This window comes from Melanotaenia boesemani, chromosome 4, assembly GCF_017639745.1.
Source record: "Melanotaenia boesemani isolate fMelBoe1 chromosome 4, fMelBoe1.pri, whole genome shotgun sequence".
NCBI classification, from domain to species: Eukaryota; Metazoa; Chordata; class Actinopteri; order Atheriniformes; family Melanotaeniidae; genus Melanotaenia; species Melanotaenia boesemani.
The window spans coordinates 26,282,960-26,309,250 of NC_055685.1; the positions used below are offsets into that span (position 1 = coordinate 26,282,960).

Genomic DNA, 26,291 nt, shown 5'->3' on the forward strand with positions numbered 1-26,291 from the left:
GAGTTTCATTTAAATTTATAAACAAACTTCACTTGTTAGTTCCTCTTCATTCCATTCGTCAGAGACCATTACACATCACCTGAACGCAGCCTCTCTCCCCTCTCCTCCGCACACCTGAAGAGAAGAGGTGGAGTGTGGAGTTGCTGCCACGTGCCTCGCGCCGCGCGCTCATTGCTGCCTTGGATAGTAGCCGAAGTGGTACCCCAGCCGCCGGTCCCGTTTGCCACACTGGCTTAACTCGCGCCAAACCCCGAGACACACCGGCCGAGTGAAGCGGAGAAAAGAGAGGACGACACAGAGAAGGAGGGAAAGCTCTTGCTTTTCTTAACGAGTCTTCTTCGCGAAGGTAAATGATGTTTGTCAACTTTTTATCGAGTGTGCGTAATAAAGATGCGAATTTCTATGTTTGTGCTGGTGAATCGCAATTGTGCTACAGTCCTTTTTTCTTGCCAGTTATAGCCTACTGAAGCTTGTTTAAATGCTTATATTATAAACTCTAACCAATTATTTTCAACAGTAATATTAATTATCAAAGCAGAAGCTCCTGAGCTGTAATTTCTAAACTCCCATGTAAAGAATGGAGTGTTTTTGTGATTCGTTATTCGCCGATATTACCTCGTATCAAAACATGTCTTTGCTTTTGTAAATAATAGTGCATCAAAAGCTAAACTTCTGTTATTAATTCTCGAATGTGTCATTATATGAATAATACCGCAGATCTGAAGATAAGTAGGTAGTGTGACAAATTTACACGGTATATCAGACGAGACTCTGTATAAGACAAAAAAAAAAACATAAAAGAAAGAAAGAAAAAAAACTTCATGTAACAAACCCAGCAGCTAAACGACATTTTCGTTGCAGATTTTTTTTCCTGCGTCGTTTGGGATTTGGATAAACAGTCTACACAATGTTTTTAACTTTGTTCTTAATTGTCAACACGTCTGACGGCTCAGGGGAGCTGATGGTTTTCAGCACCGCGGACAGCGAAGTCTGTTGAGTTGAAAGAGGAATGGGTCTTTTCAGCTGGCTGATTGCACTACAAAGGAAATAATAACTATAGATTGTGGGTAAATTATATGTTTGCCTTAAGCTCTGGCCAGGAGTAGCATTACTGTGGAGCATATGTTTTAAATTGGTCTATTGCACAAATATTGGGGACATACAAGTAGAATAGATAAAAGAGGACTTCACAGCTTTATATATTAGGATGTGGTATTGTGATAGAGAAGTATTTGTTGAGTTTCTGTTAGATGTGGAGTGTCCTGTAGTTTATAAATACTTTTTTTCTTTTTCTGTCACAGTGCTAAGATATTTGCTTAAAGTAATCAGAGTAATCATCCTTAGATACACACTTATAATAACATGCTAATACTAATGTATCTAATCTTAAATATAAAAACAGATTTTTCTGGAAACCTTTAACTTTGCAACAACAGCGCACTGCAGCCCACTTCTTTTTCTCAGAGTACCAGCCAGAGTGTCACAGCACATATGTAGACAGGGATAGTTTCAAGGACATGTTTCTGTTATTTCTCTTTAGAGTGGCATTCAGGTTACTTATACATACTAAATGATACTCATTTTTGCACTGATACATGTATAGATAGTCTTGATATTTCAATATAATCCTTTAGGTTTTCTGTACTGTAACCAGTTTAGCTTTTTTTCTTTTTACTTCTATGGCTTAATCTGTTTCAGTTCTTCAATTTTAGTCGGCTCAACCTAGACCCTGGTGTTTTTGCTATGCATTGATTGTGACTGGTGCCGTCATTAAAATCTTGCTTTTTAGTTCATATAGAAGCTTGTTCATGACTGGATTTACATGCATGACCCCTGGCTTGTGGTCGGTTTTAGTGTTTGTCATCTCTGGTAGGAAAGTCTTACAAAGGCTTACAGGATAGTCATAATGAGGTGGATTTCAAAGATTCATAGATCGGGAGACTGCACCTCAAAGGGCATTACAGCCCCCGCCATGTGTCCTGTCAATTAAAATCATGCAGTTTTCCTCCTCTTCACCCCCACCCATGTGTCTTGTTAACTTTGCAGTCCCAGTCTTGTCTCCCATGCCAACAAGAAAATGTTGGCTGATTAACATGAATATGTAAATTTTCCCTTGTGTATAATGAAAAGCTGTGATTTTATACACTGCAGCACTAATTATAGGTTAATTGGTGTTTTGCCTAGTTAGAAAAAGTATGGCCAAAAGCTGGTTTGTGTTCACTTAAAGATAATATTGGTCAATGTAAATCAGAAAAATAAAATTTAGTAATAACTTTTTTGTTAAAAAATATTATATTAAGGAGTGATAGGCATATTTACTAACTAAAAAAGACAAGCTGTATATTATGGAGCAATTATACAAATGATTATATTTATAAAAATGTTTTCTTGTACTTCTTAACCTTAACCTTACTTATTCCTCTTAGTATTTATAAAAAATTCACACAGACAACCCAAAAAAGTGCAGTAAATAACAATTTCCTATCAGATTAGTTTATTATACTGGCCATGCAAAATTTCTTCCAGTGATCCCTCTCCCTCTCAAAAGTGTCCAGATGGGAATTTCACAGAGCTCTCTGGTGATCACAGTGGCAGTGTGCTCAGTTTCTTACTTCAGTTTTGCTCTTTTTTTCCTAACGTTTTACTCAGATTCTGGCAGTTAGAATCATGCAGGAGCTTTAAAAAGTGGGATACTGATCAATCGTGTAGCTGTACAGCAGAATAAAAGAGAATAAATAGAATTCAGTCATTAGAAATTAGCTGTAATATTTCAGAGTTACTAGAAATACCAATAAAAAAAACTTCAAATTTAATAACGCTTTACATTTTTCTATGTTTCTTTTAACCTGTGTGGCTGCATGTTAAATGTCTTGATTCTCCATGTCCTGTTTTTCTTACTCCCCACTCCATCATGTAAAATGCACCACCAAATAGGAAGCCTTGTTTTGGGACATGCTCATCAGTCCATTCATGCTTAACTAATTTGGAGGCTTCTCTATATTGCGTTGCCTGGCGACAGGGCCAAGTTAAGCTCTTAAATGGCAGACTTGTTCTCACAACAAACACTGGGAAATGGATGTCAGTGCCATTGGTGTGGGTCACTGTTTTTTTATGCAACACTCAGTGGAGAGTAAACCCTTTTAAAAATCACTACTGTGCTATTGATTTAGTTATTGAATTAAATAAAGAGCTATCTACGATCTTTGTTACAAATTTATCTGCATGAAAAAAGCAGTGAAAGATACTTGTCTTTGTAGTCAACATTCTGGCCTTGCAGACAGGTTTTAAATCATCTTTTGTCATAAAAATGTTGACATTAAATAGTTTGTTTATCCTTTCAACTCTTGTTCATGATATTCAATGGATATAATAGAAGTTGACAAGAAATCTCAAATCATACTGGAATGTCCAAGGAATAACAACTCAAAGTTGAGATCTTTTCCTAAAAGACATTAGGGAAGTGCCTTTAGAACAGCATGTAAAGCATGGGCTAGCTGCCACATTCAATTAAGATGATCTCATCTTACAGAAGAGAGATGTACTGTGTTTTGATGGAGTCTGCCCTCGAGTTCCAGGGATGGGGGAGGAGGGAACCTCAGATCAGTTGTTTAGATGCAAATGTGTTGTAACATCAAAAAGCCCAACTGACTGATTTTCTAAACCAAATCATTTCATTTTAATGCGATGGAGAGGTGAGAATATGACCAAAGAAATTCCACTTCATTTTCCTCCACCAAAACCCCACCCCCCACCCTTTTCTACTCTTTGGCAGATGAGACAATGTAATCTGCATGGCCTACAGCAGGGATATGAACTACAGTGTGTATTCTGTCATTTTGGGTAGGCATGCCCTCAAGGGTTGGCTGAGGCATCTCCAAATTTAGACAGCAGAGAAATTATTCTAGCTTGTTAGCTCCCTACTGGAGGCAAGCATTGCTCAAAGGTAAGGACTGATACGTGAACATATGGGGGGTTCTTTATGAGCTGAATGGTGAGAATTCGCCTGTTGGAGCACCAACTAAAACAACAATTACAGCACTGAAATGGTTGGAAAAAATCTCCTAAAAAGAATCAAACAACAATTTATTTATGTATTGTAGAAATGAAAAACTAATCACCTGTTTGATCTACAAAACATTGCAGTTGCAGGACCTTTGCAGGCTTTGGCATGAAAAGTATGTGGTTTGGGTTGGATTCAATTTACATGAATAGGTCTGTATATTACAAAATATATGGTTGGAAAAAAATGTTTTTTTTTATATTCATCCGTCTAGATTGTATTTCTATCTTGCAATTTACAACTTTGGATTATGATACAAATGAATGTATTACATGGTTTTTAGTGAGGTTAAACCAAATATTTTATCATTTTTACTTATAAAAACAATAGAAAAAAAAGAAAAAAATTCTTCATACAAGAAACAGCTCTTGATAATCAGGCTATACATTCACAACGTTGATAAGATATTTCACAAAATTTAATGGTTAAAATACAAAAAAATGTAGAATACTTAAAACACTGTTATGACTTGTAATACATCCTCTTTTTACAATGTTTTACATTACTATATACAGTTTGTTGGTTAGTGAAATTGTCTTGATGAACAAGTGTAATTTGTGGGCTTTACTTTATGTTTCCGCAACTGTCACTTCATGAACCTTTTTGGTTTTCTTACATGCACATGAATCTTAGCGTATAAGCCTTTTCCATGTGTAGGATGTCTAGCAAAACTGTTAGAGCAGACCTCAGCTACCCAATAATGGGGGATTGCCAGTTTCACCCAGCTGTGTCTGTGGCTTGATGACATATCTCCTCTCTCTCTTGCATTAGACCACTTCTGTCCTCAGGCTTCTCCAGCCAACCCTAGCAACATCAACCAATAGGAACAAACTCACACAGTGTGAGTTGCCTGTCCACATCAGAGGGACTGCACTCACATCCACGCTCATACAGCCACAGTAACTGGGTCAACAAGCATGCCAAGACAGATCTGTGCTCTGACACTGACAAACCCTCAACAGAGATGGACAAATATGCAAACTTAAATTAAGATGTCAGTTATTTGTTGTAAGATTTCACACTTATCTCTTGCATTATGCTGCTAAACTACTTTTTATTGTTCTGAGACACTAATGATAGTTTAATTTTTTTTATTCTTCTCTTCAGTTGCTAGCTTTATTTAACTAAAGGATTTCTAATACTATTCTTAAGCTCAGCTATAATAGATAATTTAGTCTTTTCTAAAGAGACTAGGCTAAGGTGATGTGAAACTTCCACACTTAAACGTGCTCCACACAGGTATTCAGCTTCTATTTATTTATCATTTATGTATTTGTTTTATCATTTTGTATTCTTTTATTTCACGAGTTCTCTTATTTTATGGGTCTTAGCAATATTACTTTTATACCCAGGGTTGGTTTTTAGATTGTTTTAGATTTGGTTTTACAGTGTTTTATATCAGTGTTTCCCCACACCACTAGACCCCAGAATTTGACAGCGTTTCCTTGGTCCTTTTAACTTGCTTTTACCCTCTGTGTTGTGTGTGTGTTTGATGGAAAGGGGTGGGGGGTGGGCTTGCTGCTCTTAGGTTGGGGTTCTGGGGGATTTTACTCTCTTAAAGCACCTTGAGTTGCTATTTTTATGTATGAAAAGTGCTATATAAATAAAGTTTGATTTGATTTGATTGAAACTTTAACTCTTATCAGTAAGATATGAATATTGTTATAGATGTACCATCAAAGACTAAATCAAATTTTAAAAGCACAATGCTGCTTACAATGAAAATACAACTCATATTTTTAAAAATGTTCAAAATAGAATGTTTCAGGGATTGCAATCAATTTTCTTGTCCCACTTTGTTTTGGCCAGTGTTTGTTATAAATGTGCTATATTCTTCGTTGGGAGCCATTTAGATTAAAGTTGACAGGAGGTTGTGTGCATATTAAGAAACTAGACAAGAAATGAATTGCCCTACTTTTAGTGATGACGTGCCCTTTACTCAGGCAATATCGTACATCTGCCTGACTTCACACCAGCGTGGCCTCTGGGCCCCTAATAGCATTGCTGTGTCACGTTAATGGAGAACAGTGTAAACACTGTTTGTTACTTTGAGAGAAGCTCATTTGAAAAATGCTTTTGCATTTTGCATGTTATAGGCTAAATGTGAAAAATGTCCATTACTGAAAATCTAACATGGTATTATATTCATAATGTTGTGTCTGTATTTACGAAGGAAAATATCTTCAAGGGAAGTGGAAGACTTTGTCATAATTTTAAGGTTGAAATGAGAGATTCAGATGACACACTTATATTTATTCAGATGAGAGTGTGTTTTGTGGATGTCTTGGCAGACAGAGACTACTTTTGCAAGCTTTAGTCCTCTGGCTTTGAACGCTTAATGAGATACATGTCTCAAAGATAATACCTTTTCTTTCTCAGTTGAGCTCACTCACCAGTTTTATTCCTTAGGAGAGAAGATCAATGAATGATCTTCATGAAGGATTAAATGTGGGGAAGCACTATGCGCCTATGTCTGATGTCCTTATTCTGAACCAACAAAATGCCTGTTTTGTTTAATGTAACATCTAGTTTTTATTATCATTTATTATTTTCTTTCCTGCTTCTCATGATTACGTGCAGGTTAAACAAACCAACAGAGTGCTACAAGTTGATGAAATAGTAATATTTATAAAGCACTTTTCATGCAGGAGCAGGACATTGTTCCAGATGTATTAATGTGTTTGTCAGATGCAGCTTTGGAAATATACTGCCAAGTGTCTCCACCACACATGCCCAAATTTTTTTAATTGTACCATTACTTCAATATGATAACTGGCAGCAACAGCTGCTTCTCTAAGACCACTGCTGATGTATTTCTACCTTAGCGTTTTATTTTACACATTCCTAAAATGAGCCAAACAAGTAAAATGCTAAAACTTATACGTACATAAAAATAGTCGCACGCTGTGGTTTCATTTTGCTAATGTTAGTGGCACTGAGGGTTGTTTTGGAAACTATTATGTTTGAATTGTGAAGGCACAAACAAACTCTGATTTGTGCCTACAAATGTGAAACTCTTGCGTCAACCGGACCAAATACAGGAAGTGGACTACAAAGCAAAGTCCATTGTGTGCTTAACACATGGCATTGTGGGTAAACACAACTAAAATATGGTTGCGGGACGATAGCTGGCGTTGGCTAAGGGAAATGGCACACATTCAGACGTGGAAGAACTTGTAAACATTATGATAGAAATATGGTACTCAAGACCGCTGGGATCTGATGCCGCTCCATATTTTGTTGTTTCATGGTAGAAACAGAAGTTGTCCTACATTAACCGATAGCTGAACAACTTTTCTTCTTTATTGCGTGTGTCTCCTCCTCCTCTGTTGGGAAGTGGAACATATTATTTAAAAGGTCCAATTTGTTTGAGTAGTGTAGCCTGAATGCAAACTTGGTCCAGCCCCCTTCCCCGTGTAACATAAATATCCCTCATTAGACTATCCTAGTCTTCTTTAGGAGCTGTTTAAAAGGTACTGCCAGTCTAACTCCTCTGCTTTTCCCTAACATAATGAGTAGTGTCAGGCTGGTCTCTTAAAAGCTGTAATCAGGTAGTCTGTGCACATTACTCATTCAAAAAGTAATTACACTCATTTATAAACTGAGTTATACATTTTCTAATTGAGTTAATTATTAATGTTTACTTTTGTTTCATTACACACTTTTGCCCAATGGCCTCCAAGCATTTCCAATTTATCCATACATGCATTTCACCTTTCATATTTAACACAAATAGACATGAAAAACATATTAGTATTGCACGCAGTCAGCCCAGTAGCTACCTCAGCTTGTGCTCCAAATTTCTCCTGAGGCTCGACCCTAAGATAGGGTTAACAAAATCAGATGTTTATACTTACGAGCTATGTGACATCAATCAAAAACAAAAATTGAATCAGTTTCAAAACCATTAGTTTGTTGCAGATTTCATCTGTATTTAATAGATTTTGTCAGACAAGCATTAAATAGGTTTGTAAGAAATTATATATACATTTTATTCCATTTACAGTTTGGGATTAACCTGTCATGGCCCTCTTGAGATGTCACGGATGCCAAAAGAACACTACAAAGGACACAGTGAACTATCCTTTAATATTCCCCCAGCAAGCACCCTACCCCCTCAGTCATTGTCCTCCAGGTGCATTTTAGGAACAGGGATATCCTTCAAAATATTGGGCTGTGAATGATTTCTGAGCTGCAGACAGAAGGACGTAGAAGAAAGAGGATGAATAAACTTTGCAGAGGTCAGAGACTCCTAGAACATGCTAACCGAGAACACTAACCCTGCCTTGTTGGAACATATTAGCAGCTGCTAAATTTCTAATACTAGTCCATTACTTGTTTCTAAAAAAACACATCAGCATAATGCCCAGTGCTCAGCAATGCCAGTAATGCAGTCTATATGGAAGTGTGTGTTTCAGTGTGATCGCCATGTGTTCTTTTTGTGCCTTTCAGGCAAGTGTTGCTTACAGAATGGTCTATTGAGAGGAAAGCATCAATCTAGATGCATCTTGATATTGAACGCCTGGAAATAGAGCCCCTCGCATATTACAAATTAAATGAATGGCCACTGATTGCATACAGCTAAGAATAGCAGTTAATCCATTCACAGTAATGCAGCTCCTTTTGCTTTAGTGAATTTGGATCACTTACTCAGTCACCACTACTTTTTCTAGTACAACTCACAGACTAGTGGTGCATAGTTTGAAGGTAGGTCAAGTGTAAAACTCTTACAATTTGAATTTCATTTCCTTCATCATGATCTAATATAGAGCAATCTGTCTTTTGCACTAGAAAATGCCTTCAGCTTTAACGCCAGTGTTTTTCAGAGAAGATAAAATAGTAACTCAAATTGACAGAAAGATGAAACAAGTTTTGACAATATTCAGTCAGATTTAGCTTTAACTGTACATGTTATAGTTGACAACAATTAGAGTAAGAAAATGCAACCAGGTAACGTGTGTGGAGCCTTGAAAATTGAAGAATTGTGCATGCATATGTCAAATTGTGCATATTTTGACATAAGGCAAATTATAAGCATGTTATGGAATTACATGTATTTTCGGGTCAAAGCTTCTGTGCTCACATGCGTGTTAGGCCAGTGTGACATAAATTTAATCATTCGCACCGTTTCACAAGAGTGCACCTGGATCAATTGTTACTCTGGAAGAAAAAAAAAAATCATACCACAAAACAAAGAAGATAAAAAATTGACATGGATGTCTATTTTGTCAAGAGGCTTTGCAGGAGAATCTCTTCATCAACACAGATTACAGATTCATGCACATAAAGCTTCAGCATAGCTGCCCCAAAAAGAGCTGTAGCATCTGCAGCGTCCCGATCAGTTTGTGCAATGATAACCATGTAGTGTGGTTAACACAGAATGAGACTGCATTGCTGGAGCATGTAGTTTCGCTCCACATGTAAATGGTAAATGGTCTTTACTTATATAGTGCTTTCTAGTTATGTTGACCACTCAAAGCACTTTTACACTACACATTCACCCATTCATACATTACACTATCACATGCATTCACACCCCTGTAGACACATTCAGCTTCTTGTTCAAGGACACTTCAGCATATAGTCTGGGGAACCCAGGAATCAAGTTACTGAACTTCTGGTATAGGTGAAAAAGCTACACAGTACATTTCCAATGATATCTAGTACCTTGTGCTTCTTTTTTGCATTAATCTATGCAAATGTTGAAGAAAGATTTGTTTTAAAATCTTCCCAAAACTCTTTTTCCCCACCATAAGCTCCGCATTTAATCTCCTCTACTGACAGCTCTGTTTGTTGAGATACTGGCTCTGCACTTCAAGCTGGCAGTTGTATGACTGGTTTGTCTCACTAAGGGCTTTATATCCAGCCGGGATACAAAAAGTTGATCCATGGAGAGCCAGATGCCAAATACCAAGTTCAAAATCCTTTCACATGTTCCTTCTATTTCCTCGTTTAATTGTGCGTGCTCAGTGTAACAGCATACTGAGAACTCATTATGCAAACTGTTTCTTTTCAGCATGTATGCCAGTCTCTCTAGGCTTCAGTTTCTGGAAAATGTAGGCTTCAGCTACCGACTATGCTTTTGTCTGCTACACATTCATATGATGACACATACAGTACTTGACACCATCTGTATATACTGCTTCTGTATTAGTTGTGTAAGGAGCTGCTGATTATTTAAGCAGAAAAGTAACCGAAGCAAAACTCTGTTCTACTAATTCTCTTTCAGGTTTTTTTTTTAAGTGCAACGATTTAAATTAAGGCTGTTATTTTTTTTTTCAGAAAAAGGTTAAAAAATAAGACAAAGTTAAACTTTGAGCAGCAATGTTTTATTTTAAAGTTTTGCTGTTGAGTGTCAGTCAAGTGAAACACATACTGTATATATTTAGTGCTTTTCTCTAAATATGCACCAATAAGTCTTTAGTCCATTTAAATAGTTATTTATAATCCAACTCTGAAATTTTATGAGAAAGAATGTGTGAGTTTAACGGAAAGTGTTTGTTGTGGCATCTGTTTAGATATTTATTGCTTTCTGAAAAATTTCAGCTGAACCCCACAATTAGTAGTCAGTGTTGAAGATGATGAATGAAACCCCAGAACTTGACCCAGAGTGACCCTACAACTCCTAAATACTTCTACAGTTACAAACCCAATCACATCCTCTCTGGTTTTTCACTGCTAATAATTTCAAGTAAATTATCTTATTATGGTATCTCTTATGCCAAAGAGCAGGATGAATTAAAAAAGGTACATTCCTTCTTATTTTATTCAGGTGTTATAGTTCTCTCTTTTTGTCTCATAGTAACTTTGTTCTATTTTTCTTCCCCTCTCCCAGTTCTCCTTTCTGCCGGCAGTGCCCCCCTGCTGTTGAGGCTGTGGTATGAGCCTATGTGGCAGGAAGGCGCTGACGTTGCTGAGCAGCATTTTTGCTGTTTGCGGCCTCGGTTTGTTGGGGATAGCAGTGAGCACAGACTACTGGCTCTACCTGGAGGAAGGAGTCATCCTTCCCCTCAACCAGAGCACCGAGATGCGCATGTCCCTCCACTCTGGGCTCTGGAGGGTTTGCTTCTTGGCTGGTAGGTTTGTATGAAATCAGTTCAAATAGATGATGTAAACACAACTGTTTATCTTTTCAATGCAACATGTTAAATGTTAAAATTCTGTCTGGATTTAATATAACAGAGATTAAGCTTTCATTTTAGTTGTGGAGTTTAATCTTATTATCATTTAGTAGTAAATACTAACATTTTAAGGTAGTTCTTAAGTTGCAGTGAAAAGGCAAAAGCTGAAGCAACATTGTAGATGCTTACATTTCTGTTTAAATAGCTTTTAGCCACAAACATCCCTGTGCAAAGGCCATTTGTTATGCAGAAATTCAACCAAACATGAACAAATTGAATTAGCTGCTTTGAATGGAGATATCATGATGGGATCATTTAATTATGTTTTTTTAACAGAAAAAAAAATGGGATTGTTTAACTATTTGTACTTATTACACTAATTATTAGTATAAACATCACTTTGATTCTCGTTAAGGTTATACAGAATAATTACTAGTAACATGGAATAACTTAAGTAGGTAAACAAGAGGTGTAAGTATTCTCATCTAAGGCCCTGTTTACACAACAACGTTTCTTTGGGTTTTTTTTTTTTTTTTTTTTTTTTTTTAAATTGCATTTACACAACAGAGAAGAACTACCTCCATGCAGAATTTACATGCAAATAGGACTGGAAACAATGTAGTGTGCATGCCAGGCCTGTAGTGGGCGGTTAAATTTTGCAACGGTGCACCCAACATGTGCACTACATGCTCCTCAGACCTGAGGAAAATGTTATCTTGGCGGTTGTAGGATATGTAATCTATGCATGATGATAAATGTTGCACAAAAAGCAGGTTTTGCTTTAAGAGATTAAAATAATGTCAAAAGATTCAGCAGCACAAACAGATTGTGGTCATATTGTTTGCAAGTGTAGACACTACCTGAGTGCCCAAACGCAATAGGACACCCAAAACCTCTACTTTGTGATTGCACGGTCAGGATTCACCTTGCATTTTAAGAAAATTTCACTCTGGAACCCGTTCTCAAACCTTTGCAGTTTTGTCCACCTAAAACTGTTACCATGTAAACAAGAGGCCAAAAGTCAACAAAGCTATTGTGTTTTACTGTGTTAGCGTCGTTGTGTAAACGGGGCCTAACACATTAACATAGTCCAGTCATTCAGCAATGTTGGAGCATGCACTCTAATACACAGTGCTTTTTTGCTTTGTTCATTGTTGACGTTTCAATAGAATGTGTGTTGTGTATGCACAGCTTGTGTTTCTTTCCACACTTCTGTCCTTCTCTATTTCCACCTGACTGCTGCAAGTAGAAGTTTGTGTGTAGAGTTTAAATACTTGAGCATGAATTTTTTAACTTTGCCTCTCCCTCTGTGTACGTGTTGGACCTGTAACCACAATATTTCCTTGCTGTATACATTTAATCCCAAAACTGCATTTGAGTTTTCTGCTGTACCATTTAAATTGCAATAACTTTTCTTCCTGTCAATCAGTTGTTGACCAAGACTTCTTTCCTCATAACTTACCCAATGAATAACTTACTCTCTGTGGCACCAGAGCCACCTTAGATTGAAAACCCTCCTCTCTTTCATATGGACCTGCATTTTGTTCTCCACTATTCCCTTAAAATAAGTGTAGCATAGAGTTAGACAGGCATAACGAGATTCCATACTGCATGGTTACACACTTTTTCAACATCAAAAATACTGTTCTTCCCCAGTTCCAGCATCAAAAAGGCATGTTTGGAGATATTGATTAAAGAGAAACACTAACTTTTAGTTTTTAATCTTTTCTTAGAGAAAAAACCTTCCAGGCAAGTGTTGTCCCAGAGTACACCAGGTATCAATTTTTGCTTTTACCCTCCTACCATGAAGCTATTATGATAGCAAACTGAATATTGTACCACTGTTTTGCTTTCTAATGTGTTGCCTTTCTGTCTGTTGTTACACAATTTACAGTGGGACAAAAAAGTAGTCAGCTATCAAATGTGCAAATTCTCCCACTTAAAAAGATGAGAGAAGCCTGAAATCTTGATCATAGGGATACCTCAACTATGAGAGACAAAAAAATCCAGAAAATTACATTGTCTGATTTTTAAAGAATTGATTTGCAAATTATGGTGGAAAATAAGTATTTGGTCAAAAACAAAAGTTCATCTCAATACTTTCTTATATACCCTTTGTTGGCAATTACAGAGGTGAAATGTTTCCTCTAAGCCTTCACTAGGTTTTCACACACTCTTGCTGGTATTTTGGCCCATTCCTCTATGCAGATCTCCTCTAGAGCAGGGATGTTTTGGGGCTGTCGCTGAGCAACACTAACTTTCAACTGCCTCCAATGATTTTCTATGGGGTTGATATCTGGAGACTGGCTATGCCACTCCAGGACCTTAAAATGCTTCTTACGAAGCCTCTCCTTCATTGCCCGGGTGTTGTGTTTGGGATCATTGTCATGCTGAAAGACCCAGCCATGTTTCATCTACAGTGCCGTTGCTGATGGAAGTAAGTTTCACTCAAAATCTCACGATACATGGCCCCATTCATTCTTTCCTTTACACGGATCAGTCGTCCTAGTCCCTTTGCAGAAAAACAGCCCCAAAGCATGATGCTTCCACCCCCATGCTTCACAGTAGGTATGGTGTTCTTGGGATGCAACTCAGCATTCTTCCTCCTCCAAATACGACAGGTTGAGTTTTTACTGAAAAGTTCTGTTTTGGTTTCATCTGACCATATGACATTCTCCCAGTCCTCTTCTGGATCATACTAATGCTCTCTAGCAAACTTCAGACGGGCCTGGACATGTGCTGGCTTAAGCAGGGGGACATGTCGGGCTCTGCAGGATTTGAGTCCCTGGTGACGTAGTGTGTTACTGATGGTAGCCTTTGTTACTTTGGTACCAGCTCTCTGCAGGTCATTCACTAGGTCCCCCCGTGTGGTTCTGGGATTTTTGCTCACCGTTCTCATGATCATTTTGACCCCACGAGGTGAGATCTTGCATGGAGTCCCAGATGGAGGGAGATTATCAGTGGTCTTGTATGCCTTCCATTTTCTAATAATTGCTCCCACAGTTGATTTCTTCACACCAAGCTGCTTACCTATTACAGATTCAGTCTTCCCAGTCTGGTGCAGCTCTACGATTTTGTTTCTGGTGTCCTTTGAAAGCTCTTTGGTCTTGGCCGTAGTGGAGTTTGGAGTCTGACTGTTGGACAGGTTTCTTTTATACTGATAACAAGTTCAAACGGGTGCCATTAATACAGGTAACGAGTGGAGGACAGAGCCTCTTAAGGAAGAAGTTACAGGAGAGCCAGAAATCTTGCTTGTTTGTAGGTGACCAAATATTTATTTTACAGAGGAATTTACCAATTCATTCATTAAAAATGAGACAATGTGATTATCTGGCTTTTTTTCCCTCATTTTGTCTCTCATAGTTGAGTTATACCTATGATAAAAATACAGGCCTCTGTCATCTTTTTCAGTGGGAGAACTTGCACAATTGGTGGCTGACTAAATACTTTTTTGCCCCACTGTATGTCTAGGCCTTTAATGACTTAAGAGTTGATCATCTCAATGTGCTTTTCAAATATTCTGCTGCATTCCACAAGCAAGAATTATGCATTTCATTTGTCATTTTTTAGCCTTTTTAAATCCTAAGCACATCCTATAGAAAAACATACACGTGCTTGTTTCAACACTGGTGACATTGTGCAAAGGCTGTTGAAAACTCACCTTCACAGCAGTCAGGAGATTTAACAAAGTTCTTCTTAACAGGATTACTTCAGCTCTGCGGTATTCTTTGGATGTCTGGTGTGAACAAAGGTCATCGACAACATATATCTGGGATAAGGTTAAGGCTTTGACTAGAACAGCCAATCAATGGCAGGATTTCTTTTTTGAGGTCATTGTAATACACTGACTTCATGCTTTAAAGAGGTGTGAATTAGAAAATACACTCTCTTTATAATCTCAGGTTATGTGGAAATAGTAAATAAATCATCTGGTTCTTAGCATGACTTAAAATGAGGTAAATATCAGATAAATCATTACACATTAGTCTGTGTTCATGAATAAGCCCAAAAGCAGAAGCATCATGTGTTACACACGAAATATAATCTGTGCTTTAATAGCTTGTATAGCCAACTTTAATGGACAGCCTTTTCTCTGTTTTCATCCCTGCCTGCCCAGATCTTGTTCTGTTAGCAGAGTGGGTCATCTGCTTATCACAGTGTGCAAGGATAAACGTTCATCTAGTTCAACTAAAGTTCAGTTAAGATGACCAGTGTCACGCTGAGCTTTGCTTTTCTCAGGAACAAACGTTCTGCTTTTTTAAGGTCCTGCATCATCCATCTTTTTTGCAGGTTTCAGCCTAACTTTTAGTAAGATTCAAGATGTTTATGTGGTGCTTCTACAACTATTCCACCTTTATTTATTTATTCATTTCCAAACTACATTGTGTGAGGTGTTAATCTGCTGTTAAGGAATCTTTAGATCCATCATGTCATAACCATTAGCGATATTGTCCCTCTAAAGTTTATGTTCCTCCCACTGAGCACTCAACTGGGATCAGCCACAAAGTTCTTAATTTTTATGCAGCTGCAAATCATTTGTCAAGTTATTTTTTCTCCGTTTTTAGATCTCTCACCTTGACAGATGTTATTTCAGTTTAAGTAGCTGGTAGGTGTAACCCGTACCTCTGGTCTTGTTTTACTGACTCCAGGTTTGCAGACTTTATCAGTGTTTGTTTATACCACTGACTACAGCGTCTCTTTGCCAACTATTACTTAAATAATGTATCTAGTGTGGACAAGAACAATACAGTTAACTGTGTATTATTTGTTAAACTGTTCTAGATTGTGCTGGTTTATATACTTGTGTCTGCAATGGTAACTTGACCTGTCGCAATATTCCATTAACTGTTGAATTGTCCCATAATAACCCATGCACCACAGTTGACCTGCCCGTCCTGTTTCAGGGTTAATTGCTCATTCACAGTAAATATGTGGCCAGCCAGTCCGACTGTGATTAGGTAACAGATGTTTTCCTACAGTGTATCCGGCCACTGAGGGCAGCCGGTCACACATTAGCCAATAGTTCAATGTGTATTTAAGGGTCAATTGAGTGGCCTTATTGCCTACTTAACTATTCTGGTGCACACAGTTTGACCCCAAAACACATATTGCTAAAATAAACATGGTATGTCGTAAGGTCTAACAATGATAATAATAAACTTTAGACATCATTGGGTGTTAAAAAAAAGGTGTTTCATTTGTGTATAAAATTTTTTCAGATTATCTTAAAATGTTAGTTTTATTAGACTATTCTCAATGTTTTATGTCAAATTGATTTTCCCTTTGATGCAGTTACATCACAGCTATTCTGCAACACAAAAACATTTAAAAGGAAACTGCAGGAAACCTTAAATGACTTCAGCTGCACAGTACATTATTATTATTATTATTATTATGAAATATTATTACTTTTATTCTAAGTAGCATAACTATTACACACTGTTGTGAGATTAGGTTGTGCTGTTTGTGATAGCTCTTGATAACACAGACCTAAATGTTAAAGTAAAACTAATTTAACATTTCTTATCATCAAGTCTAATTGACATTATGAGAATAAAAACATTTTCCAATGACTAAAGAATCCATTAAAAAGATCAAATAAAAAAATATTTTCTCCAGCATACAGAATCATAGCTTTTCTTCTTTAAGAAGTGTAGCTATGCTTGTGTGGTGAAAGCTAATTAAGAATGTTAAAACACAAAATATCACCTAATGCAACACCTCGAAGTGCCTGGGCGTAATGAACTGCTAAGGAAGACATCAGTTTCTGAGTTTTTGTGTCAGACTTTGTGGTGCATGTGTGAAATTGATGGTGTTAAAATCAGAGTACTCCTCGAAGAAATACCAAGTGCAAAAATAGTGTTACACCGAAAAGAAACTGTAGACTTGAGACTGTTTTATGTGACATCCAGCAGTGTAACTATCATTTTATTCATGATGATGCGTTATTAATCTACATGCTGGGCTGAGCTTTTTCTTTTTAGCGGCTTTAATATTTTATTCAGTTCTTCCTGCTTTAAACTTTACTTAATAAATTGAAATTATGTGAAATATAATTTTTCCGTGTCCTTTGTTCCAGGGGAGGAGAAAGGACGGTGTTTTACCATTGAGTATGTGATGCCCACTAATGTCCAGATGACCTCTGAGTCCACCGTTAGCGTGCTCAGTAAGTAACTTTTCTCACTTTTCGTGTTTTACTGTAGGGCGTAAAAATGTTTCTTTTTGTGTTAAATTTGGTCACTTTAACGTGGGTGGGATTGACCTGTGTTTGGCCATTTAAGGAGCTGCAATGTCTTTGTTTTTTTGTTTGTTTTGTTTTTTGCCCCTTCAGCTTTTTCTTGTTGTTTGAGAAAAAAAATTTCTGCCTTATTGAAGCCCTAATCTCTTAATTCTGACATCTTCTTCCTCTGAATGAGCTTCATTCATCATGAGGGTAATTGATGAGATGAAGCAAGCCTGTGTGTGCTAATGGTCTTTATAGCCAATGCCAACGTTATACTGTTGACAATAACTGCAATGGTGATAACAGATGTGACTTTGGTAATTTGGACTTCAGTCCACAACCCTGTACCATGCTGTCATTTCACATTTGGTGTGTGCTATTTCTGGCCCAATCCCCAAGGCCAGTTCACCCAAGAAAAGAGCATGATGTATATGAAAAATTTAAGGGTGCCATTTTCATTTTTTAAACACCTCCTACAGGAAGCTCATGCATGAATACACATGATTACAGTTTGCAGACAAGTATTGAGGGATTCTGAGAAAGCTGCTTCGGCTCTAATATCTTGTCTTCGAGCTGTGCTCCAAAAATAGTTTCCGGCATGAAAGATGTAATAAATTGTTAGAGGACAATTCCAACGTGTAAAATGTTCAAACTCCCTGAGAAAGTCCAAGGTGCTGGGAAGATGAGTTTGGCAGACAGGTGAACCTTAGATTTGAGAGGGAAAGTGTTGTTTTCATCCTGATTGTGGATACTAGAGCAGCTAGTTACCCTCATAGAGATGCTGGTGGATAAATGGGAGTTTGCCTAAAGAGTTTTCATGTGTTTTGTTGACTTGGAGAAGGCTTGCAAAGGCTTGGTACAGATTGCCAGTGGTATGTCAGACTAAATTAAAGTGTTTCTCGGATCTTACCAGGGCTGCCATTTGCCACACTTATGTGTAGTATTTCCAAGTGCAGACAAACGACAGAGATATTCTGATGGCTCTTTCCTTTTTGTATATTATGAGGTTTTGTTTGTGTCATTGAGGTTGTTTGGTGGTTTGTTTAAAGCAGTTGGGATGAGAATTAGCCGCTCCAGATATCAGGCAATGGAAAGTAAAAGTGTGGAACGTCCACTTCAGGTTGGGAGTGAGTCACTGTCTCAAGAGGAGGCGTTTAAAAACCTCAAAGTCTTGTTCAATAGTAGGGGTGGAATGGAATATGAGATTGGCAGGTGGACTGGCACTGGACCAGTCTGAAATGGTGAAAAGAGACGTAAGCTGAAAGCCAAAGCAGAAATTAGCCTTCTCTAAAGGATCTGGCTCACCCTTAGGGATAAGGAGAAAGGTTATGTTATCCTGGAGGGGCTCAGAGTATAATCGCTCACCTTCCGCATTAAAAAGGAGCTGGAGGAGGTGTCTGGGGATCTATGGTCCAACTATTCCCCAACAAACTGGTCCCAGATATGAAGCAGAAAATACACTTATTGTACGGATGGAACTTTGAAAATGAAATGAATAACACACTTTTGATTATACAAATAACGGAAATATATCCAAACACGAAAAAGAGGGCAGCAGATAGAGAAAATGGAGGAAGAACAAGTGGTGAAATTTAAAATTAATTCACTGAAGAAGTTTGTCTGTGAAAGAGATGAAAAAGAATCCCTTGGAAAAAAGATTTAAGGCACTGACAGATACTAGACAGATATAAAAAATATTAATCAGACCCAATTTTTCCTCATTCTTAAAACATTCAAAACATTTAAAATAGAAAATAAGGGAGCCTAAAATTTTTTCCACTTGATGTGTCACAATTAAAAGTATATGTAGAGATGCAGTGTTGAAATTGAACACACTGTTAACTGTACTGTGACGTTGGTACAGTGTTTTTTTGTTTTTCTGTACTGATAATGTATAACTGGCTTCCTCTGGCTTATCATACAGGCTGGGTTTTGGAGAGACAGAAAAAGTTTAGTTAGGGAAGGTAACCATAGCGACTCAATATGAATCTGCAATGATTCACATTCATTAAATTTTTTAATTCAAACTAGAATTTAAAGTGGGTCAAATATCTACAGAAACTCTTAATGGGCAAGTTTACTCTGCTATTAGAAGTTAGCCAACTACTTAAGTAGCCAGTTCCATTAAGGTTAGGATCTGAGACTTCTGGTACGCTTAGCTGGAAGCCTAACATTTTGTGTAATGAAAAACACAACAGGGAGGATTCGGAAATAAGTAACACAAGCTCTTGGGTTTCTTTACTCCTGAGATCTACTTTACCATTTCCTTGAACTAGAAGTAAGTCTCCTGCTTTCTAATAATAAAAAAGTCAAAATCTAAAACCATAATTTACCATCTCCATGAGGACATGACATGAGATAGCTGAGCAATTCAAAAAGTTCATGCTGTGTAAAAATAATAAGAAGAACCAAAAGAACCCTCAAACATCTGTCTCAAACTGGACAGTTTGCCTATTTTCTTAATTCTCATCTTTCTCCTGTTGTTTTAGAAATGATTCGTTCTGCTACACCCTTCCCTCTGGTCAGCCTTTTCTTCATGTTCATCGGTTTTGTACTGAGTAACATCGGCCATATTCGACCACATCGCACCATCCTGGCTTTTGTCTCTGGAATATTCTTCATCTTGTCAGGTACTTAATTAAATGATAATGTTTCTAGTCTGTTTAAAGTAATAGTCTGTACATAAGTGAGACGATGTTTTATTGTTAATATGTTTTTATTTTAATCCACATTTTAGTGAGTGTTTTAACATCTACCTGTCCAAGGACAGCAGGTGGAAATTGTTAGCTTTACTAAAGCCTGGCACAAAACATATTTCCCTTTGAGGTCAATGCATTGTTGTGCATGTCCCTGTCAAATAAATAAATTAAAAATGAATAATCTCATGCATTCACATACAATAAAGCAGCAGGGGCACATACGTTTGTTCTCATTAGCAGTTACTGTGAGTATGTTTTGTCCCTTTAAAAAAAAAAAAAATTGTATATTGTCTTGGCCTCCCACAGGTCTGTCTCTGGTTGTTGGTCTGGTGCTGTACATCTCCAACATTAACGATGAAATGCTGAACAGGACCAAAACAAATGAAGCCTATTTCAGCTACAAGTATGGCTGGTCCTTCGCCTTTGCAGCCATCTCTTTCCTTCTCACAGAGGTAACCTTGTTCATTATTCATGTCTTTGGTATATTACCAAATCTCATAGCAAGTGTTATTTCTATTCTTTACTTGTTTTTCTACAAAGATAAAGGCATATTTTCTCATAGAGTCCCATTTTTTACTAATTCTCTTAATCTTTTCCTATTAATGTGTATTATTTCATGGTGTGTTGTAATATTGTGAGAGAATTTATAATTTTACATTATTTGTGGTTAAAAATGGTTAAAATTGTTATTTTGCAGTCAGGAAAAAAAGTGGTTTCTTTTTAGACATAAAAAAAAAAAGTAAGTCTCGTTCAGGTCTTAAAATGAGAAAGATACAAAGACATAAGGCATGGTACACTTGTCATTATTTTACTAAATTTAAGCCAAAATGGAGAGACAGTATGTGACAACAAGTACACCTTCACTGCCTCCATAGGAATTAAGATGGTAAAGTAGCAGCCAGGTAATGTTAATCAAACAAATTTGATAAACTGATCATCAGCAAGTAGGAGCATCTCTATAAAAGCAGATGTTCAGGAGGTTTTGATGGTCTGAAGTATTCAGTTGTGGGTAAACACAAGGATTGCCCAACAATCGGGGGCTAACTTGTGTTAGCAAGTGGAAAACATTTAAGATAGTTACCTATATTCCCAGGGGTGGATATCCCAGTAGGTATAAGCCAAGGTCATATCATCCGATGCAATTATCAGAGAAACTGCAGTAAAAAAAAGCTGCATCTCAGACTCTATAGGCCTTAGTTACCATAAAATTAGAAAAGAGAAAAAAAAAAGTGTCCCAGGAAAATGTCATGGTAGCTCAGAACAAGACAGCATGGCATAAGTTTTCAAAGTTGCATCTGAACATGAATTCTTGTTTAATCCTCTTTGGACAGACGACAGTAAAGCGGAGATGTTTGGTCATAATGTACAGCACTATGCTTAGTGAAAACCAAACAGCATATCAATGGAAACAACTCCAGATGTTAAGCACGGTGGCAGAGGAATGATGATTTGGGTTTGATTTGAAACCACAGAACCTAGGCATCTTGTAGTCATTGAGCCAACCATGAACTTTTTATAACAGGGGCCCCCAAGTCCAATCCTCAAGAGTTCTCCAACACACCGGAATCAAATGGCTGAATTCCCTCACAGCTCATTCAGTTCTGCAGAGGTCTGGCAACAAGCCATTCATTTGATTCAGGTCTGTTGGTAGCACTCTGGGACTGGACTTGGGCACCCCGGGACTGGACTTGGGCACCCCAGCTTTATCAAAGTAATCACAACCCAAATCTGAGGCCATTGTGTGGTAATTAAATCTGTGCCAAACACGCTACACACTTCTGTATTTTGGTTTAATTTTTGTTAGATAAACAATGACAATGACTTTTCATTCACCTATTTTAAGACTAGTAAAGATCACACAATATTTTAGCATGTCCTGATGTGTAAAACCAAGTGAAAGCAAGAGTACTCTCTTTTTTAATATCCATTTATCTATTAATTTATCATGAGTGTGACACTAAAAGAGAGTAAAAATCCCATTTTTTAAAGGGTGACTTTTGAAATAGTATCCCAGGGCTTAACTCTCCTCCCCACCCCTCCCAGACGGCGGGCGTCATGTCGGTGTACCTGTTCATGAAGCGTTACACGGCAGAGGAAATGTACAGGCCCCATCAGGGATTCTACCGACCTCGACTCAGCAACTGTTCAGATTACTCCGGGCAGTTCCTCCATCCAGACGCTTGGGCAGGACGCGGCCGCAGCCCCTCCTCCATCTCCTCTGAGGCCTCCCTCCAGATGAACTCCTCCAACTATCCTGCCCTTCTCAAGTGTCCAGAGTATGAACAAATGTCCTCCTCACCCTGCTGAGGCAGAGGAGTGACACTGCTTCAGTCGGGGTCATTTGATCTGCAGTTGGCATACATTTGTCCAATAATTTGATATCATCCAGCTTGAAGTCTTCACTTCAAGAGCTCTGAATCTGACCTGGTTCGCTGTCCCCTCTCAACTGCCTACTCTTGTTTGAAGCTTTTTGGTTTTGTAAAAGGCAAAACATTTGTTCCTAGTCTCATTTCAGGCAGAGCTGTTACAAAATGAGAGAGGATTTGGTTTTAAAATGATATACTTTTGTCTGCTTTTTACTTTTTAGTAGGAATTAGCTGAATTTAGGGTTTAGAGCTGGTTAGGTTGCTATACATAAAGATGCTGTGTTTGCAGGTGTTTCCTCAAAACCTTATAGAAGGTAATTCCACCCAGAAATGAGTGAAATCGCTGACTGTTAGAGAAGAGGAAACGTCTTTAGATTAGTCAATCCTGGGTGTTTGTTCTGGAAAAAATATATTCCTCGTTTAGATGATAAGATTTCATGGAAAAAAAAGCTGCACTGAGCTGCACTTTGTGCTGTAAATGTTCTCGTACATGTTACAGCTGTTTCAGTTGTGTTTATTTCAGCACAAACCTTACAGAGATTATGAAACACATGATGAATGGAAATGTTAAGCACCCAAAATAACAGAAGAGCACCACTGCTTGACTTTTATTGTCATAAATTTAAATAAGCTAAGAGAGCCAGAGGAGAGCAGATGAAGTTTGGATGTTCCTGTTTAAAGTGGAATGTGAACGAGTCAGATGGTGTGAAATATTCTTTTCATGGAGTCATCGTGAATGTAAGATTTGCTGAAGAAAACACGCTTAATGAGATTTTTCTTTCTAATTTAAACCATGATAATGGAAGTGTATTCTCAGATGTAAACAGTGATCTTTAATGTGCCACGGAAGATGCTTCACCCAGGTTAAGCAGCAAAGTATTGAATATATACATTTCATTCAGCATTAAGTGTGAGAAAAAAAAACATATTACACAGATACATTGTGTCTTGTGCAATCTTTTTTTTTTTTTGTTAGTTTGGTATTTTACTGAAATTATAATAATTGTCATTATATTATGTTGCATGGTGTGAGCTTCACATGATGTTAATGGCATGTAACATTTGAACACCGGATCAAATGAGCACATACAACCAATAACCACAAACTGTGCCAAGTTAAACTTTCACTCACAACCACTGTATTGGTATGTTGACCTGTTAACATTTTTTTAATTTCAGAAACTGTAAATAGAAAAATCATCAGTGTGTACATAGAGTCATTTTTGTATAAAGAGCAGTACATGTAAAAACTATGGTTGTTCTGTTGTTGTGTAAACTCATCTGCAGTATATCTGACAGCTGCTTTGCCTCCTGCTTCACATTGAGAATGTGAGCTTTTGCATAATGTTATGCTTACTTATATGTAAGTCTGTGGTATCATAGTCAGACATGAAACATCAAAATAATATATGTGTATTTTTACAATCAGTCTTATTATGTTAAATGTGCAATGGATGAATAAAACAAGATTAAATAAAATTGATGGGATTTGATAAACGCTGAGCTTGTTTCTTCTCTAAATGCTCCTATATTTAAGCAGTTTATTAAATGGGTTCATCAGATTTAGTGCATGGATCAGAGGGTCAAATACATATTATGGCATCTCTTCATGTTAAAATAAAATAGTGGAGGGAATTTGTAAGAACTTAGGAAGATACCAGGATCTGATTACAAAAAGAACTTCATACATTCTCACCATGTTGTTTCACTGAGGCGGAATTTTAGATAACATATAATGGAAATTAAATAAAACTTCATTAGAAAAAGTTTGGGGCTAAAATTAAGACCATTTTCCAAAAGTTAAGATTTGTTTTTGATGGTAGAGCTCACCTTCCTGTCCTCATTTTTTTACACCAAGTTATTCCAAGTTAGCATGATTGCCTCAAAATAATGGAACATCATTTTAAAAAGTTGAAGCCACAAGGAGTTGTGGGATCTAATTATCCCTTTTCATTTATAAAGGATAGTCCAGTTTTTCCCTTGCTCAAGACAAATACCAGTAAAGAAAGTGTTGATTAAAGAATTCAAGCTTCCACTTGATGCTTCTGAATCATTTGGGGAAAAGATATTCATCAGGATCTGTTCTCCTCTGCATCTGAGATCACTTATAGTCCAGGTTTTCCTTACTTTATGCCATGACATCATCATGAAACACATTCAAACACCTGCATAGTTGGTACTCTGACATACCTTAAACCAAGAAGAGCTGCTGTGTTTCGCTCCACTTCCTTTTATCAATCAGAGCAGACTGGGCCTTTTGGGAGGGCGGACTTAAGGGGACAGAAGCTGACATCTACGGGAAGGGAGGAGCTGCAACGAAGGAAGGTGTGCAAAAATTTTAAAAAGAAGAAAGAAAACATGTTTTTGAGCATTAGGGTATGTAAACTTCTACCACTTGTTGCCCCTGTTAAAACTTACCTATAGATGAGCATAAATATAGCCTATATGACAATTTATTAACAACAATTTTCAGTAACCTTACAGTGTTACAGTCATATGAAAATGAATAGAATTGATATTTCGTAAAAGGTCTCAAAATGAACTGGAGGGTCTTATAATGAGTCATGTGACTGAGGACAGTAAGTATTAAAATAAACTATTCCTGTGGATGTGTGACTTCAAACAAGAACTTCACTTTGGATCAAATACAAATCTTGGTTCATGTGTTGCGTAATATTACCATATAAAGAGTTGAAAAGCATACTGATGGCACACTAAATTGTAAAGTGTAAATTAAAACAAGAGACATCGGCCAATGATTGCCATTTGGCTTCACATTTAAGGAATTTTACAAAACTGACTGAAAAATAGCACCCGAGGCCAGAATTCGTCTTTACTACCTGACCCTACAGATCAACACAAGCGTAAAATCCAGTATAAACATCAACATCAAGCCTATGAACTATGTGACCCCAGGAGCTCTACCCCCACATAATGATAAGGTCAGATCACAGTTAGAGCGTCAGTGTAACCGTGGGAGCTGGCACTCATCCAACTGAGTGAATGAGCTGTAACAGAAGCTATCGGCAGGATGAGAGGTGCTAATCTGCATCATGTAGTGATGGGTCAACAAAGCAAATCAGCAGTTACATTTATCGATCTGATGAGCTGGCACATTCCCAAACTGTTGGACATTAACCAGTTTTTGCACATTGCACTGAGGGAAAAATTAATTAAATTAGTGGCTCACTTTTTATTTAAATTATTCAAACAGCCTTTTAAATAATTTTTTTTTACATAAAATAAAAAAAAGAAAAAGAATCAGATTTATTGTCTGAGTGATGCTACTTTCTCTTGGTCAGTAACTCACTGTTGCCATAAAGAGGTGATCGTCTACTCGTTGACAATGGCTCCATCTAGTGGCAGGTTTGTGACAACACATGCCACTCAACGTGATCAAAATTATAGAATGAACACACGTCTAAACATTGTCTTGTTATTTATGTATTTATTTACTTTGATTAATGAATAGTTGTATTAATTATTTTACTGAAAATTTCAAACGGGTTCAAAATGGAAATTTCTAGAAATTATTTTTATATTTTAACCACTTTTAGAGATATAACACATAAACTGCCGGATTAAAAAATAAAAATAGATGAATAAATAAATCCTTTTTCTCTCTAAAAAGTAAACTAATCGGTTTGGTTCGTTATCTATATAATATCTACCTGTAAGCTTTGACCAGGGTAAAGGCAGACACACATGCAGGCAGCAGTTTAAGAAGATTTAATCCAGAAAAGTCAGAATGAATGCAGGAGCATGGAAACAAGACTACACAAAGATTAGGGTGAACTGATGGTATAAGTAGCAATGTGGACA

General features: G+C 37.2%; 1 protein-coding gene and 2 long non-coding RNA genes across 4 annotated transcripts in view; 1 reads left to right on the forward strand and 2 right to left on the reverse strand.

Annotated features, from left to right (window-relative positions):
• LOC121638783 overlaps positions 1-22,275 on the reverse strand; it is a 111,368-nt gene extending 89,093 nt beyond the window's left edge. Inside the window, exon 1 of the long non-coding RNA XR_006010073.1 lies at positions 22,232-22,275. This is a non-coding gene — a long non-coding RNA (uncharacterized LOC121638783). The remainder of the gene's footprint in view (positions 1-22,231) is intronic.
• LOC121638781 (voltage-dependent calcium channel gamma-5 subunit) lies at positions 151-23,942 on the forward strand. Its single transcript, XM_041983765.1, has 6 exons — positions 151-346; positions 10,896-11,136; positions 17,261-17,347; positions 19,894-20,034; positions 20,410-20,555; positions 22,147-23,942. Exons 2-6 carry the CDS (start codon positions 10,941-10,943, stop codon positions 22,408-22,410), a joined length of 834 nt encoding a protein of 277 aa, XP_041839699.1. The 5' UTR covers positions 151-346; positions 10,896-10,940; the 3' UTR covers positions 22,411-23,942.
• On the reverse strand, positions 22,318-26,181 carry LOC121638782. 2 transcript variants are annotated; one of them, XR_006010072.1, is made up of 3 exons: positions 26,141-26,181; positions 24,660-24,779; positions 22,318-22,403 (listed from the first exon to the last, which is right to left on the reverse strand). It is a non-coding gene; the product is annotated as an uncharacterized LOC121638782 (long non-coding RNA). The 2 variants fall into 2 exon arrangements; XR_006010071.1 differs by having other exon boundaries at positions 22,323-22,406.
• Between the last annotated feature and the right edge of the window lie 110 nt (positions 26,182-26,291).

Coding starts and splice junctions, on each gene's coding strand:
- LOC121638781 (XM_041983765.1), top strand. CDS start 10,941: ATGAGCCTATGTGGCAGGAAGGCGCTGACGTTGCTGAGCAGCATTTTT. Junction 11,137..17,260: donor GAGGGTTTGCTTCTTGGCTG/GTAGGTTTGTAT, acceptor CCTTTGTTCCAG/GGGAGGAGAAAGGACGGTGT. Junction 20,556..22,146: donor TCTCTTTCCTTCTCACAGAG/GTAACCTTGTTC, acceptor CACCCCTCCCAG/ACGGCGGGCGTCATGTCGGT.